Genomic DNA, 20,647 nt, shown 5'->3' on the forward strand with positions numbered 1-20,647 from the left:
AGATCTAGACCCTTGGATCTAGGATCTGACGGTTGAGATTGGTAATTTTTAAAAACCGTATAGTTTCCTATTTATATGGTATAGTTTCTTATTTAGGTGGCTTGCTTTATTTTAAAGCATTCCCACACTTCTCACAAAACAATTGTTTTTTATTTGAACCATCTTCTATATATATATATAATTGATTTCTTTTGAGAACCACTTTGAGTTTTAAGAACTCGAAAGAACTCAACGTAACAATTTTTTTTCCGAATTTTTTTTACACATGTGTAATACGTAAGTGTAAGTGATGTACAAAAAATTACGGTATTTTTTTACACACCGAATCGCCTTTTTACACATGTGTAACTAACGTTTAAACTTGTGTAATTTTCAAAAATACTTATTCTCTCTCATGCTTCATTTTTTAATTAAATTTAATCTCAACCACATATTTCATATCATAAAATTAAATATGTGGTTCAAAATTGAGTTCATAAAATTCTTAAAACTCACCATGGTTATCAAAATAAGCCTACCCTGTATATATATATATATATATATTAAAATATATTAAACGAGCAATACTTGTGGACTAAAAGCCTAAATGGTGGTCGGTTTGATGTTAAAATGATGGCTTTGGAAAAGATCATAATCAAAGTGAATTAAAGGAAAAGTCAAACCAAACTTGTGGGTTGTGGCTAAGTTTTTTAATAGTTAAGTTTTCTTTGTGGCTAAGTTTCTTCATTTAATTTTATTAGAATTGATGTAAGTTTCATATATTAAATAAAAATGATTCAATTACAATAGAGAGGTGGATAAGCGGGTAATAAGTTGCGCCGTCATTCTCTTTTGAATAACAAACACGATTCTACTGAGAACAAAATTATAGTTCTTTGGCGTCGATAATTAAGATACAAAAAGCACAAATGATATGTTGTACCAAAAGTTGATAAATATGATGATAAGTGAAGAAAACAATATCAAGAAAGGTTGCTTTTTAATTCATTCTCTAAAACAAACTATTCTTATCTCTAAATAAATAAATAAATAAAAGAGATAAATGAAACAATTTTAATTTGAACTTCGAATTCCAATACTCCCCCTCAAGCTGGAGTGTGCAGATCCCGAGCACCCAGCTTGTTTAGCAGAATCCGTAATTGTTGTCCACCCAGAGGCTTAGTGAAAATATCAGCAATCTGCTGCTTTGTACCAATATGAAAAGGAGATATATATTTGGATTCAACCCTTTCTTGAACGAAATAACAGTCCATCTTAACATGTTTCGTACGTTCATGGAAAACCAGATTATTAGCAATGTGTTTCGCTGCAAGATTATCACAATACAAAGGAGTAGGATCTGTACAGTAAACTTGAAAATCTTTCAACAACCACCTCACCCATAACACTTCACTTACCGTGCTACCCATGGCTCGGTACTCTGCTTCGGCTGAAGAACGAGAAACGACAGATTGCTTTTTAGTCTTCCATGATACCGGAGCACCTCCCATCATTAACAAATAACCTGTTCGTGACCGACGTGTATAAGGACAACCCAACCAATCAGCGTCACAATAGGCAACTAAGTTCAAATCCCCTTTTCTTGGTAAGAAAATACCCTGACCTGGTATAGACTTTAAGTATCGAAGGATACGAATAGTTGCCTCCATATGCTCTTCCCGTGGATCAGAAACAAATTGACTCAGAATATTAACTGGATAAGCTATATCGGGTCTGGTAGCTTGTAAATATAACAGTCTTCCTATTAACCTTCGATATTGCGAAGCGTCAGTTCTTTCGCTCTCATTACATTGATCAAGCCTTAAATTTTGTTCCATTGGAAACGAACTAGGACGACAACCCATTTGCCCACTGTCTTCAAGAATATCCAAAGCGTATTTTCGTTGACTTAGAACCATACCATCAGATGACCTAGCAACCTCAATACCCAAAAAATACTTTAAAGGACCTAAATCCTTGATACTGAATTGGTCATTTAAATAAGTCTTGGTCTGCTTAATTTTTTTATCATCATTTCCAGCAATAATTACGTCATCCACATAAATTAATATAGCAACGAAAGAGTTATCAGAAGTAAGGGTAAATAAAGAGTGGTCAGCCTTAGACTAATTGTATCCAAACTCAATCAAGGATATAGTAAATTTATGATACCAGTTACGAGAAGCTTGCTTTAGTCCATAAAGTGATTTACGTAACCGACAAACTCTAGTTTCTTCCTTTCTGGAGAATCCTTGAGGAATCTTCATGTATACTTCTTCCTCTAAATCTCCATGTAAAAATGCATTGTTTACATCAAGTTGATGTATCGTCCAGTCCCTCTTTACTGCAACAGTAAGAAGGATTCTTACAGTCACAAGTTTTGCAACAGGAGCAAAGGTTTCATGGAAGTCGACCCCTTCCATTTGAGTAAACCCTTTCGCCACCAGTCGCGCCTTATATCTTTCAACTTCTCCATTTGGTTTATATTTTATTTTATAAACCCACTTTGAATCAATGGCACGCTTTCCATTTGGCAAATTCTCTAAGGTCCATGTTTTTTTTTGTCTCAAGGGCTTCAATTTCCCTTTTCATAGCCTCAACCCACTTCTTATCCTTTACAGCTTGATGAAAATATTTCGGCTCATCGTTGCAAGTGATGGACGCTAAAAAAGCTTTATGTGACTTAGAAAATTTTTTATAAGACAAATAATTAGAGAGAGGATGTACCGTGGAAGAAGATCGATTGTCTGTGGAGCATGAATGGTCAATAGATGGTGGTAGCTTTATGTCAAAGCCTTCAAACCATTTCGGATGAGAAATATTTCTCTCTCCCTTGTGTGTTGAAGGGGTTCAACATTAGTTGAGCTAGAAGCTTGTTCCTTATCCAAAACATCATTGGTTTGCACATGTTCTGGGCCATGAACAGTAGGCATTGGTTCTGGGTTGTGTACAGTTGCTTGCTTATCAAGGCCTATATCATTCAGCTGATGTTCATGGGCTTCGTTGTCTAACCCAACATTTGTTTGTAGTTCATGCTGACCATTAATTGGTTGATCACTCGTTTCCTCAGTATGCCCATTTACAAGTGAAGACCAATAGTCTTCGTCAATAGCAGGTGGTTCAAATATTTCTTGAACACTTGTTCTTAACTTGATTTCTTCAAAGGGAAATTGACCCTCCACAAACCGGACATCACGAGACGTGATAACTTTTCCATTTTCTATGTCATATTTCTTTGACAAGGCGGTAGGCCTCTCCCAACGTAGGGCCTGGCTTCATTGACAAAAGGTGTGTAGGCCTCTCCCAACGTAGGGCCTGGCTTCATTGACAAAAGGTGTGTTCTTATTGTCGTAAACTCCGTGTCGAGCCCCATAAGAAACTCATAAAGTTGTTCCTTTTCCCTGAATTCCTTCATCTTCTTTCCAACATTGTGCATGAGCAGTTTCCACAATTGCAGCGGGGCGGTGGTAAAACGGTTTGGATCTCGTCCCATAAAGACCGTAATTTTGTGTAATATGTGGAAACCGATGATCCGTCTTGGCGCACCATCGTGAGGGATTGTTTGAGCTCGTAGGCGCGGGGAGCGCTCTCTTTCCCATAACGTTCTCTCAGGTCGGACCAAATTTCAAGAGCCGTGTTGGCGTATTTAACGCTCCCTCGAATATCCTTTTCCATCGCCGTGGTCAACCAACCCTTGATCATTGCATCGCAACGTAACCATGGCATGTAGGTGTCGGTGGTTGGATATGGTTTCGGAATAGAACCATCGACAAATCCCATCTTGTTCTTGGCGAATAAGAGATGATGATCTCTTGGCACCAATCGGTGTAGTTCGTGTCGTTGAGAGGATCATTTACTTGCATCTGTCGAGGATAATCGGAAGCATGAATATAGTATGGCGATGTTGGATCGATTGTTTTCTGTCCGTTCTTGCCGCCGCCGGTTTGATCTTTATCTCCGGCCATGTTGTCTTTATTTTAGAGGCTATTATTGAATCTTGAAAAACATGCTCTGTGATACCATGAAGAAAACAATATCAAGAAAGGTTGCTTTTTAATTCATTCTCTTAATTCATATAATGCATGCATACATCGTTTAAATACAAGTAGACAATTAGAATCACAATAGGAAACTAAAACAAACTATTCTTATCTCTAAATAAATAAATAAATAAGATAAATGAAACAATTTGAATTTGAACTTCGAATTCCAATAATAAGGATACATATGTGTAATTCCCTTGATAAGTCAGCTTAAGAATACGATTCTTCTTGATTTGATTGCATTCTTGGCGAGAGCTAACATTTTAACTTTTAAAGAGAACTTAAAAATATATCTATTAAAAGTTCTTTCAACAATAGACTCATATTATATTTGGGAATATTGTCTTTTAAAAATAAAAAAAAAATGAAAATAGAATGAAATAAACTTGTGAATTACCGGGTTTGAAGTTTGAACGTAACTAGAGCATTGATAGCGTTTAAAAGTTTCTACTTCACACCATAAAAACCAATTTAATGTAGTTGTTGACTGTCTAGAAGAGCTTGGGCCACAAGCGACTAGCAACTTCCTAAAAGCCCCTTTCGTTTCTATAGATTTGTCATATAATGGTTTTAAAAATTGGATCTAGGGTTTCTTTTGACGGTCAGAGGCTTAACTAAACTTCCCTATTGGTGGTGATCAGGATTTTCAAACATAAATAATATTAAATTAGATTCTTAATGAGGACAACTGCCTCTCAATCATTGTATGTGGGTACGCCTCTACATATATAGGAGTGTTTTAGGCTAAACAAATCGATTATAGTTAAACTTGGTTTAAACCAAGAGAAGGGTATTAGGGTCGCTAGTCGTGTGACCAATGGATCTAAACATGAGGAGCATAGTTGAATATTAGAAATAGAAGTGTAAACGAGTCCAGCCCGAACACTAAATAGTGTTCAAGTTCGGCTCTTTTATTGCGTGTTGATGTTTTTATTTTGTTATTTAACTTTGTGGAAATTTTTATATTCTAAATTCTAAGATTCCGTTTGAATATAAAAATCACCCCATCAGTAAATATGAGCTAGTTTAATTGACATCGGATAGAAAGTGAAGATTTGGAAGGTTGCAAGGTGTCAAGTTCGACCTCTTGGCGGTTCTACCGTAGTGGGCCTTTGAGCGGTTGGTTTTCCCTGAAACAGAAGATGGTGGGCTTGGGCTATTCAGCGCTATTTGCAATCGCGGCCGTATGGGTCGAATTTTGCCATTGGGTTACCCCGGGTAGCCGGGTTTTATTCGTTGCTCGTTAAATAAAAGTAAACAAGTAAAATAATCAATTGGTCCGGTTTCAAAACATTACAAATAAGTTAACTATATGACATATTAGCATTCGAAAATTAGTTAATCATGTTGGTGCTAGAGAAGCAATTATAATTTGAACTTGTGGACATAATAACAATACTTGTATTACAACTTGACCAAGCCTTGCCACTAAAAAGGCCTAGGGGGCTTTTCCAAAACAGCAGAAAAGAAGACCTCTTTATCATCATCTTTATCAACTTTTGGTACAACAACCCATTTATGCCTTTTGTACCTTAACATTTTAAACCCCTCCAAATAACCATCCAAATCCTCCTTTAAACAGAAAAAACTATCAATCCATAACAACCCTCCTGGCCTAAGTACCCTATCCCAATCATAAAGTACAAAATCCAACAACACATAATCGATCCAACCGTCTAGAAACCGTGTCGTGTGGATCAAATCCAAAGTGTTGTCAAAAAATGGAAGTCGTTGATTTATCGTCAAGTAAATAGGTACAAGTCCCCGAAGCGCAATCATTTCACTAAATGGGGCCCCAAGATTAATAGTAGCGGATAAAATTGTCACGTTATGTTCCCTCATCCTAGCAGCAAAAGTACCCGTCCCCACACTAAAATCCAACCCGATACGTATCTCCCCGGGCTTCAAATCAAGAATGTCGGTGATACGAAAATCAGGAGTCGAGTTTGAAGACGGGTCTGGGTAAACGGGTACGACCCATCTCGGGTTTTCATGATGAGTCAGATTGAAACAATCTGAACATTTGAAAAATCCTTTACCTGTCTTGTTGGCAGCGAGACAGGTAAAGTTTTTGCATTTGTACTGACTCCACCGCACGTTTTTATCATCTGGAAGGCTCCATATTGACTCCGGGAATGGGAGTGGCTTTGTATAAAACCGTGGGGCCCGTGAGAAGCATCTTCTTCTCGGCAAAGGGTCACACCCGTGAACCATTAACCGTTGAGCGAGTTTCCAATCGTCATCGCATATATCACCCACATCATAATTCATATACTCTTCGAGTTCTTGTTTCATTGAAAAACAAGCATGTCCTAGGCTTGTAAACGTCCCGTTTGCTCCCATGAAGTTTTGCTTTCCTAACCTATTCAGTTTTATCCGAATATATTTCCGGATTTCTTCTGTTAAAAAGAAATCCGGAGAGATATGAACCGGTTGTGACAGGTTCGACCCTGTCACAACCTCGGCATCTAGACTAGTAGAGCTTGCAGACTCGATTAGACCCAAAATGTCAGCAAGAAACGAAGCATATCTCAATGCCTCAGGTGACTCTTTTTGGGAATCTCTTATATCCGTTATTTCAAGATCTATCTTCTTGATAACAGTGTCTAATATACTTATCTGACGACGAGTGTTAACATAGAGATTAGCATTATACATGCATTTTGTATCCGAAAAGATAAAAGGCTTCAAAGAGTAGAATTTGAAATAAACAATACATACAAGTGAAAGAACACCCAATATGGATACAAACCTTGGAATTCCTCTTAACAAACTTAACTTCATCTTTCTCATCCCTCGATCACACACGTGAATGCAATAATCATACGACTACCATTCGCGCCTAAATGCTAGTAATCATCAAAACTTAAATTCCACTATACAATTGGAAGCTAAATGGTTAGCTAGAAATCGAGTAGCTTCAATGTTAGATAAAGTGTGACGAATTTAATAAATATGTAACATGTAACTTTTCGTATATTTTCAGATAAGAATCTTTTGATACTTGAATTTGTGCTTAGTTTCAAGATTTGATTTTGATTATTTTATGTATTAGTTTAACAACAAATTGGCATCCAATTCAAGGTTCTTATATTCTATTGGAGTGTTCAAATCTACTCGATATAATATTAAGTTGACAGATGGATCAAGAACAATTAAAAATGTTTTGTAATCACGTGTACCTATATTGTGAAGCTCGAAGCATAAAATGCAGCATAAGTTATGCAAAATTTAAGATGAAAATATCAATGGAGTAATGCTTAAATAAAGGAAACTCTCACCTAATGTAAGAAAAACGTGACAGGATGCAGTGGTGTACCAAAGGGAGTCAACGCCATGAAAGTTTATTTGATTTGTTTTTAACTTTTCATATGAATTAGGGTTCGATAGAGACGAGATAGGTTTTCAGAATACTGGTATCGGTACCAAACCCATACACACGGTATGTACTCGGTATTCAGTATTTTTTCGGTATTTCATGTATTTGGTTCTTACTGTAAAATATAGAGTCTCTCTTGAGTATTAAGTACCGATACCCTATATTAGGTATCAGTATGTGTACCTTGTTTTTCAAATTCAAATTGATACGGTGTCTGTGAATTGATTTTGGTTTTGACATTATAGTTTCTTGATTACCAATAAATATTATACGAATTTTGGTCTCTTAATTACAACTGAACTTGTGAATTTGATACGATTAATAGTGATAGAAAAAAATAAAAAGTGGTATCAAAGCCAGTAACGTCCCAAAATACCGTTACCGAACTAATACATATAGTATAGTATTCAGTAAGTAGTTTTTTCAAATTCAGTATAATGGTTAGGGGTGTGCAAGAAACCGAAAAAATCAAAAAATCCAAACCGAAAAATTCGCATTAAAACAAAAACCAATGTTTTGGTTTGATGTTTTTGTAAAACCGAACCGAAACAAAAACTGACGGTTTAGTTTGATGTTTTTGTAAAAACCGAACTAATGGTTCCGTTTTGGTTTTAAATGTAATAAAAACCGAAAAAACCAAACCGAACTGAATTTCAAAAATTTTGTTTTTATATTTTATATTAAGTAATTTATAAGAATTAATAAATATGTAACTCAAATATTTTTGTTTAAATGTATAATAGTCTATTAATTACAATTACCAAATTATTTATACCTAGGCTAAGTTAATTATTTATTGCAAACTTTTTTTCCGGCTTAAAATTTTCAAGCTTAAATGACGAAAAACGAAAAGAAAACCAAAACCAAAATAACCGAAACGGAACATTTTTAAAAACTCCACAAACCTAAGTTTTGGTTTTTAGCTAAAAACCTCACTAAACCACACAACGCACACCCTTAATACTGTTATCGATATCGATATTTTCGGTATCATGGTGAACGCTTAGGTTCAATCGATAGAACTGAAGATTCAATCAAAACAACAATTCAAAATCTCATAACCTAAAACAATCTTAAATCAACTAATCCAAAACACAATTTCCATATCAAATTACATGATTAACCATAACTATATCCATAACCATAACCATTCGACTCACTCGACCTTCAAACAATCACCTCCTTCGACGGCCATCAGAGTACTGCGAGAGCGGAACAACCTCCGCCAAGGGCGTAGACAACGGCGTGGGAAGTGGCGAGCTTCGACAAACCGGACACGTAGCATTAAGCCTTAACCACGCATCAACACACTTAAGATGAAAACAATGCTTACAATCCGGTAACATCCTCATCATCTCCGCCTCTTTATACTCACACAAACATATAGCACACACCGTACTACTTTCATCATATCCATTATTATTATTATTATTATTATTGTTATCATTATTATTATTATTATTATTATTATTATTATTATTATTATTATTATTATTATTATATAAAAACTTAGGGTACGAGTTGATGACAGCTTCGTCTAGTCCAACGACGCCGTTTTGTGCATCGTCGTCATCGCCATCGTTCGTTTCGTCAACGAATATTATGCTCGGGAGGATAACACCGTTATTGTTATTGTTATGGTTATTGTTAGGGTTATGGTTGCGTTGACGTTGATGACGTAAGCAAATGTAGGAGACGAGAAGTAAGGAGGATAATAAGACGAGGAAGCCTAGGGCAATGGCGATGGCGTAACCGAGGCCGATGTTGGTTAGGTAGATGTGAGTGGTGGTGGTGTTAGTGGTGGTTGGTGGTGATGACATTGGAGTGAGATTGGTGGTTGTTGGTGGTGGTGTCCATTTGGTGGAGTTAGAGAAAGAGGAGGTTGGTGGGATGGTGAGAGGGTGTAATAAATGAATTAAATAGAGGAAGGAAAAAAGGATATTAATGGCGATGGAGAGGTAATGAAGAAGGTTTGAATATGAAAAACCTCAACGCTCCCCCATCGTATTCTCTTTATTTATTACTCTGTATTTGTGTTTAGGTGGACTAGGACACATCATTTGGAATATATATATATATATATGTATATATATATATATAGTTAGTCTCCTTTAAGAACTTCATTTTCATTAAGAACTTTAGGAACCAATGATCACTCATTTTGTTTTAATTTTGAATGTTTTAAAATAAATAAGAAGGATACAATGGTAACTATGAATTTGTTTCTCTCTCCATTTTAGTAATTAGATAATTGCCTATTATTTCTCCTTGGTTAAACTTATTAATCAGGTAATTAATATTTCTTCATATTATCTAACAAAATGACGGAAGAGAACTGATAGGAAAAATACTTGTTTATGAAAATAATTTACTTTATATATAAAGTGTTAACTTAAAAACGAAAAACAAGACTATAGATATTGTTAACATATATGTAAATGACTTTCACTTCTATTTAAATGTTTCTTTAACCTAAACATATGCATTTCTACTCATCTATTTCTTTTTGGTTGATTTTCGTCATATTTTTAAAGCAATCCAAACACCCCAGTTGAATAAAAAACTTGAAACAAAAATTGTAAAAACCATAACGAATGTGAAAACAAACACCGACTAAAAAACTTAATAAAAAGGTAAAGAATGATTAATTTAAATAACTTGAAAGTTAAAACAAATTTCTTTGACTGTTAAAATAATAAATAAAAGTAAAATTAAAATTAAATTTTTTTTAATATAAGTAAACTAAAAACAATTATTGTTTATACATGGAACATTGTTTTACATATGTGTAAAGTTTACTATTTACATATATGTAATTGTTATGCACATGCGTAAATAACTATTTACGTATATGTAAATAAATACAAAAACAACAAAATTAAAGGAAGAATGAAATTTAAAATCATAAAATGTTGAGCAAATGCAATTAAAATTAAAGCTTAAATTAACTATTGGCCTGATGGTTGTGTTATGTAGTTTTAAAACTTTAAACGCGGACATCGGTTATTGCAAAGTTTGGTTAATGATTCTCTTCATGAACATTGTTTATTGTATTAGATTAAAATATAATAACTATTTAATATATTTACTCACTAAACTGCAATGACACTGTGCAACAAATAAATCTAAAATGCAGTGAAGGATTAAGTTTTTTGTTTTAAAAGTGTGTAACCGTGATTTAAGAGAGAGGGTGAGAAATTTAAGGGTTAATTAATAAAATACCACAGTACCCTTCTCTTATATAAATAATTACCTTTTAACTTTAATTTAATTGCTATAATGTCACAATTGTTTTTAACAATTGATGAGATGATCTAAGGGTTAAATGAAGTTCTTAGAGTTCTCATCAAATATATGAGTTCTTAAATGATAATAACCCTATATATATATATATTATTAAAATAATGATGTATATAAAATGTGGCATTTAATGATAGGAAGCTTGGGTTTTTCAGTGAAGATTCGAGTTTGATAATCACTTATCATTTGTGTCATTTTTGGTCAATATTGACAATGAAGAATTTGAGCTATGCCGTTGTCAGTATGGATTCCAAGTCCACCAGGGTTTTTGTCTCACTGTGTGTTACTACAAAGTCCAAAGAGTTTAGAAACCTTACAATTTTCTCTCTCTTAGAAACTATTTCAATCCAGTCATTTTTAAATTTATTTCGTTAGTTGACCCTTATATTTATTCATGTTGTGTTGGATCCACTAAAAATATGATAGCATGTTAATTTCTTGCATATATATATATAGTGTAATGCCCGTAATTTATTTTTTGGGGGGCTAATTGGAGGCGTTAATCAAATTTCATGAGGGGTGATTGGGATTTTCTGGTATAAATAATACTAAAATATAAATTATTCTGGGCAACCGCCCCCAATTTCTAATGCATAGATCCGCCCCTGGTACTAGTGAAATAATAAGAAGGAACCAACAATATTGGGTCATTTACTCTATATATCAGTTTGTTAGTTTTTTTAATGTATGAGAGCACCCAAATGCATGTTTTTAGACTTGTCCATCGCTTAGCAGGAGCTAAGATGGCAACAAACTTTAAACATGCCTCACGTTAGTGAATTTTTTTATTCAAGTGTCGTTTTTGGAGTTGAGAAAAATAAGCAATGAGAGAGGATGGGGAGTTCGGTCTCTAGGGGTTTTTGGGTTCGTTGGAACTTTTATCGAAAAATGTTGAGGTGGGTTCGTGACCTCTGATCCACTACGGATGCTCTAGTTAAGTTCGATTGTATATAGAGAGAGGGGAAAAAAAGACACTTGGAACATATCCCTACCTTTGTACTTGTACTTATACTAATACTACTTATATGATTGAATTTTTTTAAGAATAAGAAAAAGAAAAGAAAGAAAGATGAATAAATGATTATCTTAGTTAAGGGGATTCGAATTTTGAGTTGAACATCTCAATGGTGTCGATTACAAACTAATTAACAAAACCTTCCATGCAATACTCTTTTCTTTCATACTAGTCCTATTAATTAGGTAGCTTTTACTTTTTTCTTTTCGAACGTTTTGTATTTATTTATGTTTTAAGTTACATTCTTTTCGTTTACACACCATCACTGTATGAAACATTCGTAAAAGCTTTCGTATATGATATATGATCTTAAGAAACATAAAAAGTTGTAGTTTGAAGTTGCTACACTAGTTGTTTAAAACTACGGAGTTGTCATAATTGTAATAAGGTATTTGATGATTCAAGTCAGCTTTTCCATGTCAGTTTGTGATCGAGTTTCAAGTAATGAGAATCTCAATGGCTAAAAGTTACCCACATAAGTTAATAAGCAGGGATCCCAGATACACAGTGTAAATGCAAACCCCCCGTGTAATGAGTAATTTGGTATTAAGGTGTGTATGAGACCAACTATATGATCTGGTTTTATCATTTATTATTCTAAACCATTACTACTGACTATATGTCCAAATTAACACAAACATCCATTAACGAGTTTGATTAGGTATAGAAATACATTAAGCTACTTTTGACTTTTGCAAAAAATTAAAAGGAGTTTTGAGAAGTAAGTTCCCCTTACTTCTTAAAAACTCCTTTTCCTCCCTTTAAAAAGTTAAAAATAGTTGCAAAAGTCACATTCATAAAATACCAAACACCTTCCAAACTTATAAAAGTTAATAAGTAGTTTCAATAAGCAATTCCAAAACACCCCCTAAGTTTCGTATCTTAAAGTGTATAAAAGTTGCAATTATCACCATGTGACATACGTGTGAGGTCAACAAGTACGAAACATATGACGTGGTAAAATACAAAATACACATCCAATTAAAAAGTATCTGATAATGAATCTATGCGAATGTACAAATACACATTCTTCAAATTCAATACAAGACTACGGGTTAAAACATACTAGAAATAAATTATATTTGATTATCCCGATCTTATATTTAGTTCTTTTAACTCAATTTAGAAGAAGTCGCTGAGTGAAGGAAGCTTGATCTCACCCTTGCTACTGACCGGTATGCTAATGTCACCGATAAGTGGAAGGTCAACAACTAGGTTGACTTGAAGCTCGTAATCAATGTCCCAATCAACAGCAATGTCCTTCACCAAACTCACTAATACGCTGTGTGGCACCTTAATCTCAACATCTAGCAATGTGTCACCGCTCGCCTTAAGCGAGCCCGGATCTGGGATCTTTCCTGTCGCTATCTCGCTAGTTCAAAATTAACCCAAACTTAGTATTCATGTATGACACTAGAAATAATATTCTCTATAAATTTATAAATATGCTATACATGTTAATTTTTTATCAAAGTATTTTTTTTTTTTAAATGTGAAACGTTAAAATCGAAGCGTGACACATTTTACCATACGTCTAAAACGTCATAAATATTAAATTATACAAAAATGAAATGTAAAAATTACTATTAAAGGTTTTACGATTTAATTTCTTTTGTCACACACCATTTTCTATATACAGTAAAAATGTCAACGGTCAAATAAAAATAAAAAAAAAACATAAATATAATCACTAAAATTAGCATTTACTTGTTGCATAAAAGTTAGGGGTGAGAAAAAACGGTTCGGAACTGTTAGAACCGAGGAACCGGAACCGAACCGGTGCCTCAAAACCGCTAATGTGTGTACCGGTTCGGTTCTCGGTTCTCAGAATTTGTATTAAACGGTTCCTGGTTCGGTTCCGGGTAAAACCGGCGGTTCTAGACTTGGAACCGAAGAACCGGAATATTCAAAACGTTTTAAATAAATTTACCAATCCCATTTTTTATAGAGTAACTTATTAACCATCATCCATTCAAACATTTTTTAGTTCAAATCTTCTTTCTTTACGTTCAAGAACTAGCAATCATGATCAATTTTGATTTAAGCTATCGAGGTAATTTAATATAAAATGATATGATCCTCCATTAATCTATCGTTGCTAATGATTTATTTAACTTCAACACTTAGGTTTTAATAAAAAATATAACGGATGATCATGTTGTAATCTAAATTAGTTTTAACGTGAAAGAAGACATACAATTGTATAAACTTGTTTTACAATTTGCAAAGTTTGCATAACTCATTTGATAAATACATGATCGAACCGGTTCTAGCCAGAACCGATTAGCGAGAACCGGATTTAGCGGTTCTGGAACCGAGCCGGTTTATTATAATAGGTTCCAGTTCCGGTTCTATTTTTCACTAGTTATCGGTTCCGGTTCCGGTTCCGGTTCGATTCTCACTGTTCTAAACCGTTGCACAGCCCTAATAAAAGTTACTCGTTTTATATGAAATCATTAAACAATATTTGGTTAAAAACTTAAAATGGCAAGTTAATAAATATCAATAATGTATTCAAATAAAACCAATGCACTAAAAGTAGCATTTACTTGTCGCATAAAAATTACTCGTTTTATATGAAACCATTAAACATTTGCATTAAACATTTGGTGTAAATAATTTAATTTAATAAATATCAATAAAGCAGTAAATACAATGAATTATGGTGTTACAAAAATATTCTACAATGTAATAATAGTATATAATACCCATTATGACCAGATATTTATTGACAAATGAAACTAACTAATGAATCAAAAACTTTAATTTGTGATAAAAAGTTGAAAAGTCTATGTTGATCCATTAGACACCAAAAATGACTTGATAATTCATAATCCACATAAACTTACCATGTCAACAATAATCCATATACAGATTATGAATGCAAGTTGTCACATTTTAGTTCCAAAATATATATATTATTAAACATTGACCTTGTCAAAACTAGACAAAAGCATACCATAATAGGCATCTTCAAAACGGTTTGGGACTAGGAACCGGAACCGGTTCCTAACCGGTTCCTATATTCAAAACCCCCTTTTAAACCGGTTCCAGGCTCGAACCGGTTAGGGAACCGAACCGGTTCTCCCACCCTCGGACCCCTAACCTATCTAACCGGTTCTTACCGGTTCCTAACCCGGTTCCTGTACCGTAACCGGTTCCAACCGGTTACAGTGTAAATTTTTTTTTTCTTCGTTTTTCGTTTGCGATTTGGATTCTAAACTACGATTCGTATTTGTATAACATGAAAAATAAAAAAAAACAATTAACATAAAAATAAACAATTAACTGATGAAGAAAAGACAACTACTGAAGATGTTTGCCACTGAAGACAACTACTGAATGTTGCCACTGAAGACAACTACTGAAGGTTGCCACTGATGACAACCACTGAAGGTTGCCACTGATGCAAAATATGAACTCATCAGTGGGAACATTCATCAGTTGCAGAGTTTGTTGTCACTAATGCAAAATATGAATCAGTGACACATCAGTTGCAGAGTTTCATCAGTTGGAACATCATCAGTTAAATATGTAACCGTTGTACAATGTAAACTTGTTCATTGGATTTGCAATACAAGTGCATTTAGTTTTTTTTTTCGTTTTTCGTTTGTGATTTGGATTCTAAACTACGATTCGTATTTGTATAGCATGAAAAATAAACAAAACAATTAACATAAAAATAAACAATTAACTGATGAAGAAAAGACAACTACTGAAGATGTTTGCCACTGAAGACAACTACTGAAGGTTGCCACTGAAGACAACTACTGAAGCTTGCCACTGATGACAACTACTGAAGGTTGCCACTGATGAGGAATACTCATCAGTGGGAACATTCATCAGTTGCAGAGTTTGTTGTCACTGATGCAAAATATGAATCAGTGACACATCAGTTGCAGAGTTTCATCAGTTGGAACATCATCAGTTAAATATGTAACCATTGTACAATGTAAACTTGTTCATTGGATTTGTAATACAAGTGCATTTAGTTTTTTTTTTCGTTTTTCGTTTGCGATTTGGATTCTAAACTATGATTCGTATTTGTATAGCATGAAAAATAAACAAAACAATTAACATAAAATCCATTTTATTTACTTTAAGAAGTTCAAAAAAAAAAGGTTACATGTTTTAAAATCTTCAAAAACAAACTAACAAAACATTAAATTATAAATATAAAGTTGTGACATATTATTTCTAGAAAAGCCTTCTTGTTCGTCGTAATTATTGAGCGGCGACTTCTTCCTCGGAATTACTTGTAGAAATGCCTTCTTGTTCGTCGTGCACTCGAACATCAAGTGGTGTTTCATCTTCGAGAGTGGTTACGTGTTGAATACGATCGATTGAGTCCAAGTGATCCTTTAAGCAAATGCACATCTCCACCGACTCCGAATTTAGTCTTGTTCTTCTCACCGATATTACTCTGCCACTAAGAGAAAAAGCGGATTCCGAAGCTACCGTAGAAGCTTGGACGGTTAGTAAATCACGGGCCATGGTGGCAAGAACCGGAAACTCGGTTTCCTTTACCTTCCACCAAGCCAAAACATCAAAAGTGCCATATTCCTCTTCGGATAAACCGGTAGAGTAATCATTTGCACTATACCTTCCTAGTTCGCTTGAAGGGGTGTTACCCCTTTGTTTTTTAGCCGTTACGTTGCGAACGGTGTTCATAAGGCTAATCATGGGATCTCGTACTCTAGTAGCACTTGAACTTGATGAAGACCCCCCCGGCATAGGCATGTGTATGTTTGACCCATATTTATTTAAATAAAAGTCATACATAAATTTAAAATTCAAGTTAAAATCATTTTTTGCCTCTGTTGAAAAGTTTTGGTCAACTTCATGCATATCTAAGGCTGAAAAAATTTCGTCTATCACACATTCAACCCCCGTAACATTTAACATTGGGTTTAAAGCGGCGGCGCAAGTAAAAACCGGTGGCAATTCAAGAAAGTATTTTTTTAATTTAAACTTCATTGGTAATATGATGTTTGAAAACATTGGACTTTTATTTTCAAATTCTTTAAGATTGTTAACGATTAAAAATAACTCCGAAAGAACCAAGGGACTTGTCGGATAATACGTTCCCGATAGTTTCGTAGTTGATGTTTTAAAAACTTCAAGAAAAGTCGATAAGTCATTGATAATTTCCCATTTCTCATTTGAAAAGGGGATTGCCAAATCATTCTCGGTAAGACTAGAATGAAACATTTGTAAAGTTTCTCTTTGTTTCAAAGCACTTTGAAACATTATGCAAGTGGAATTCCATCGATGAGGTACATCCCAATTAGCTCCCAAAGCTTTTCTTCCCGTATCTTTACAAAATTTTCTATATTCCATTTGTCTTTTTTTACTTTTCTTAAAATTTTCATGTATCATTAGTCTAAAATCGTTTATAACCGATGTAACCTCATCCGAAGAAAGTCTGTCTTGCACGATTAAATTAATGATATGTGCAACACACCTTGAGTGAAAAAAATACACCATTGCAAATCGGCGTATATTTTAATTTTAATTTATCAACCGCCGATGTATTATTCGACGCGTTATCAAATGTCATTGAAAATATTTTATTTTCTAGTTTATAAGTTTTTATAACATAATCTAAAATTTCAAACAAATTATCTCCCGTATGTGGATACTCAAAGAGTTCGAAAGCAATGGTGCGTTTCATCATTTCCCACGATGACGGGTCTACCCAATGAGCGGTGACACAAATATAAGATTCGGGTAGACCATGTGGAGCCGACCAAACATCACTAGTTAAGTTTATTCCCGTATTTATATTTTCAAAATATGCAATTAGTACCTCTTTGGCCTTCTTCCACAATTTTAAACAATAACGTTTAAGAGTATGACGACATACGTGAGTGTATTGTGGTTGAAGCGTATCTCGAATCATGGCGGTTAAGCGAGGGTTGTCGAAGTGGCTAAACGGCAAAGCTTCTTGAATCACAAACTTCGCCATACGATCTTGAACTCGATCAATTTGGTATGTAAATATTCCGCCTTCACTATCCATTTGCGTTTGTTGCGAATCGACGTTCTTTTTCAACGCCTTGCAATACGGTTTTTCGATGTGTTTCTTCAAATTTGAATTCGAAAGTGGGTTTAAATAAATCCCACAAAACTTGCACCGAGCCTTCAATGAATGGTCACTCAATTCAACCAAATCCCAATTGCACCAAATCTCTTGATTACGATTATGAGGTACAATACGAACGAAACTTGGTTCGGCGTTGGAACCTTGACCAACCGATGATTGTGAGGCAGCCATAACAACAAATATGAATATAGAAGAAGAGAAAACAAGAGATTAGAGAACTCAAAACGTTGTAATAGCGTTTTTTTGTATTTTTTTGCGTTCGGGTTTGCGTTTTGAGTGTTGTGATGAACCCATGACACCAAATACAGTGGGGTGCTTGGGGGAGCCAAAAAACGGCTATTTTTGACCCCAACGGTCAAAAAACGGCCAAAAAACGATTTCCAACGGCTATATTCGATCCAACGGCTAGAACCGGTTAGGAACCGGTTCCGGATGGTTCGGTTCCAGAACCGGTTCCGGTTCGGTTCCGGTTCCTACCCGCCCCCACTCAGAAATGCAAGAATCGGTCACGGATCATCGGGTTGAATCAGATAGGGTCCGGTTCCTAAAAAAAACGGGTAGGAACCGGTTCGGGTCCGGTTTGGGTCCACCGGTTCGGTTCCAGGAACCGGTTTCGTTGAACATCTCTATACCATAAGTTCATCCAAACTTTACCAAAAGCATATCTAAGTTTTCTATAAAACTAATGCTTTCGGTAAACAATTCAAGTAAAATATTAACGTGTGTGAGCATGATCGATAAACTAAACGAAATGATACATGCCCGAGCTTTTGAGAACGTAACGAATCTCTCCTATTGGAATAGGTGCGCTATAAGGATTTGACACGTTGACCTTAGCGTTGTAGGTGACCGAGCCAAGGGCAATGCTTTTTAGATCAACTTCGGTCACAGTTGCCTCGGGCTTGGCCATGCTAGCCACGGTATCGGACACGAACTGCTTAGCCTGTTCCAACAATCCTGCCATGTTTTAGGTAATGATCACCAAGAGGAATTTTAGAAAGTAAGAAGTTGATTGTTATGCAAGGAGAATGAGAATATGCTTTTGCTACAATATTATGAAGATGCTATATGGTTTTATAGGGGTGGGGAGTGGGGGCCATGATCCGTGGGCTGGGCCTCAAAGAATGGGTCACACGTGAGTCATGAACTAGTTTTACAATAATATTCTATCAGATCCAAACCTTAAATAAAATACTTAAAAATATATACAAACTACAAGAAGTCAACTCATTAATATTTGTCGTTTAGTAAATGAGGTGATCGGGCATAGTGCGGCGGTTAGGTGTTTCCTCTCGGCACTCCCATGTGTTTCCTTCTATAGTCGATATCGGTCCCATGGCGATATATAAATCAGAATATCGGTTCAAAATATCGGTACCGATAATATCAACGATATTGACCTATATTTGACCGAAATTGGACTAATATTTGAACGATATATCACCGATACTCCCGATATCAGTGTTTTAAGTCTTAATTATCAACTTTTAGTGTTCAATGTTAGTGTTTAAGTCTTAATCAATTCTTACTTTGCTACGATTGTTAGTGTTTTGCAATTTGCAAAAGGTTAATTTGTTAATGGTAGGAGACTACACTGAATTATTAGTGTTAAATTGATATATATATATATATATATATATGAATTTACATGATATTAAAATTAACGATATACCACCGATATCTCACTGCGATAACCGATATCTCATATATCTGTCCTAACGCGATATCCGATATTTTTCCGCGTTAACTGCTTAGGACTTTCCTTTCCATTCTATAGGTTGAGAGTTTAAATCCTGCAAGATGTATATAAAAGAAGAGATAAATTGTTTGAGTTCTTTTAAGATGATTAATTTTAAGCTGCAAGCATTAAAAACATTTTAAGTATAACTCAGTCTCACATATAACATGTTTGAATTGTTCACGTATATACAGTTAGAATTAAATATAAACAAAACTAACGAACCTAATAGAATTTGGTTCAGTTAGTAAGATGGTCTGCTCTTCCTAGTGAAGGCGCAGGTTCGATTCTTACTTGGGATCAAGGTGAAGGGGCGAATCCGGGTTTAAATCCCAGGTTCAAACACAACAAGGGGCGATGACTTACAGATCCATCCAGTTCCCGCGCATTAGGAGAGACCACAGTTGAAAAATCGACCTTGGACAAAACCAAGAAAATGTTAGGCTTACACGCAGCCCAATCGTAGACCACCTCCGTTTATCACCTCTAGATTTGTACGATGGTAGTTGCATTTCAAAACGTTTTAAGGAGATGATAATGGAGGAGGTTGATTCACATTTCATGAAATATTTAATAGTTTTAAGAAAATGAGCTTCGGAGTTAGGAGCCTGTGTTTTATGTTCGCTCGCTTAGGAGTTAGGACCCTCAAGATTATTGAGCCGTCCCTAGCTAAGATGAAAACCATAGTAAATGAGCTTGACCCCAAGCTTCATATGGTTTTGATAAGGCTTTTAAGTATTACATAACATACAATTACGTAACAAGAAAAAAAAATATGTTAAGCATACAAATATTATCAATAATATTAAAAGGGTATGTCGGTTTCTACACTATTTGTTTTATTCTAATTCTGTTTTGTTTCGGTTTCTACGTTGCAACATGTTTTTTTTAATTTATGTTTTTATATTCAAACCCGAGCTTTAACGAACTAAACCAATTTTGCCGGAATACGAGGCAACTCTAAGCTCACCCCGCGGCAGTGCGTAGATACATATTACTAGTTTATATATAGCAACTCAAATAAGCAATAGACGAGCTAAGTCTAAAAAAGAGACCCAACTTGTAAAGTAATTCACAAGTCGTACTC

The 20,647-nt window shown here is 34.8% G+C and overlaps 2 protein-coding genes and 1 pseudogene across 2 annotated transcripts; all 3 read right to left on the reverse strand.

Moving 5' to 3' along the window:
* Nucleotides 1–5,448: 5,448 nt before the first annotated feature.
* LOC143574352 (putative methyltransferase At1g29790) lies at nucleotides 5,449–7,319 on the reverse strand. Its single transcript, XM_077058997.1, has one exon. The coding sequence runs from the start codon at nucleotides 6,813–6,815 to the stop codon at nucleotides 5,451–5,453; it is 1,365 nt and encodes a 454-aa protein (XP_076915112.1). The 5' UTR covers nucleotides 6,816–7,319; the 3' UTR covers nucleotides 5,449–5,450.
* A 1,214-nt stretch (nucleotides 7,320–8,533) lies between these two features.
* On the reverse strand, nucleotides 8,534–9,327 carry LOC143574353 (RING-H2 finger protein ATL67 pseudogene; annotated as a pseudogene).
* Nucleotides 9,328–12,643: 3,316 nt separating this feature from the next.
* On the reverse strand, nucleotides 12,644–18,846 carry LOC143574354 (desiccation protectant protein Lea14 homolog). Its single transcript, XM_077058998.1, has 2 exons — nucleotides 18,581–18,846; nucleotides 12,644–13,088 (listed from the first exon to the last, which is right to left on the reverse strand). Exons 1-2 carry the CDS (start codon nucleotides 18,784–18,786, stop codon nucleotides 12,839–12,841), a joined length of 456 nt encoding a protein of 151 aa, XP_076915113.1. The 5' UTR covers nucleotides 18,787–18,846; the 3' UTR covers nucleotides 12,644–12,838.
* Between the last annotated feature and the right edge of the window lie 1,801 nt (nucleotides 18,847–20,647).

The sequence above is a fragment of the Bidens hawaiensis genome, unplaced genomic scaffold (genome assembly GCF_021521415.1).
Source record: "Bidens hawaiensis isolate Kalapana, Puna unplaced genomic scaffold, B.hawaiensis_p1.1 tig00026900_1, whole genome shotgun sequence".
NCBI lineage: Eukaryota > Viridiplantae > Streptophyta > Magnoliopsida > Asterales > Asteraceae > Bidens > Bidens hawaiensis.

Bases quoted from the DNA above. Each gene is read 5' to 3' on its own strand.
- LOC143574352 (XM_077058997.1), bottom strand. From the start codon at position 6,815: ATGAGAAAGATGAAGTTAAGTTTGTTAAGAGGAATTCCAAGGTTTGTA.
- LOC143574354 (XM_077058998.1), bottom strand. From the start codon at position 18,786: ATGGCAGGATTGTTGGAACAGGCTAAGCAGTTCGTGTCCGATACCGTG. The intron at 13,089-18,580 runs GTATCATTTCGT...ATTTTGAACTAG, and splicing joins GTTCTCAAAAGCTCGGGCAT to CGAGATAGCGACAGGAAAGA.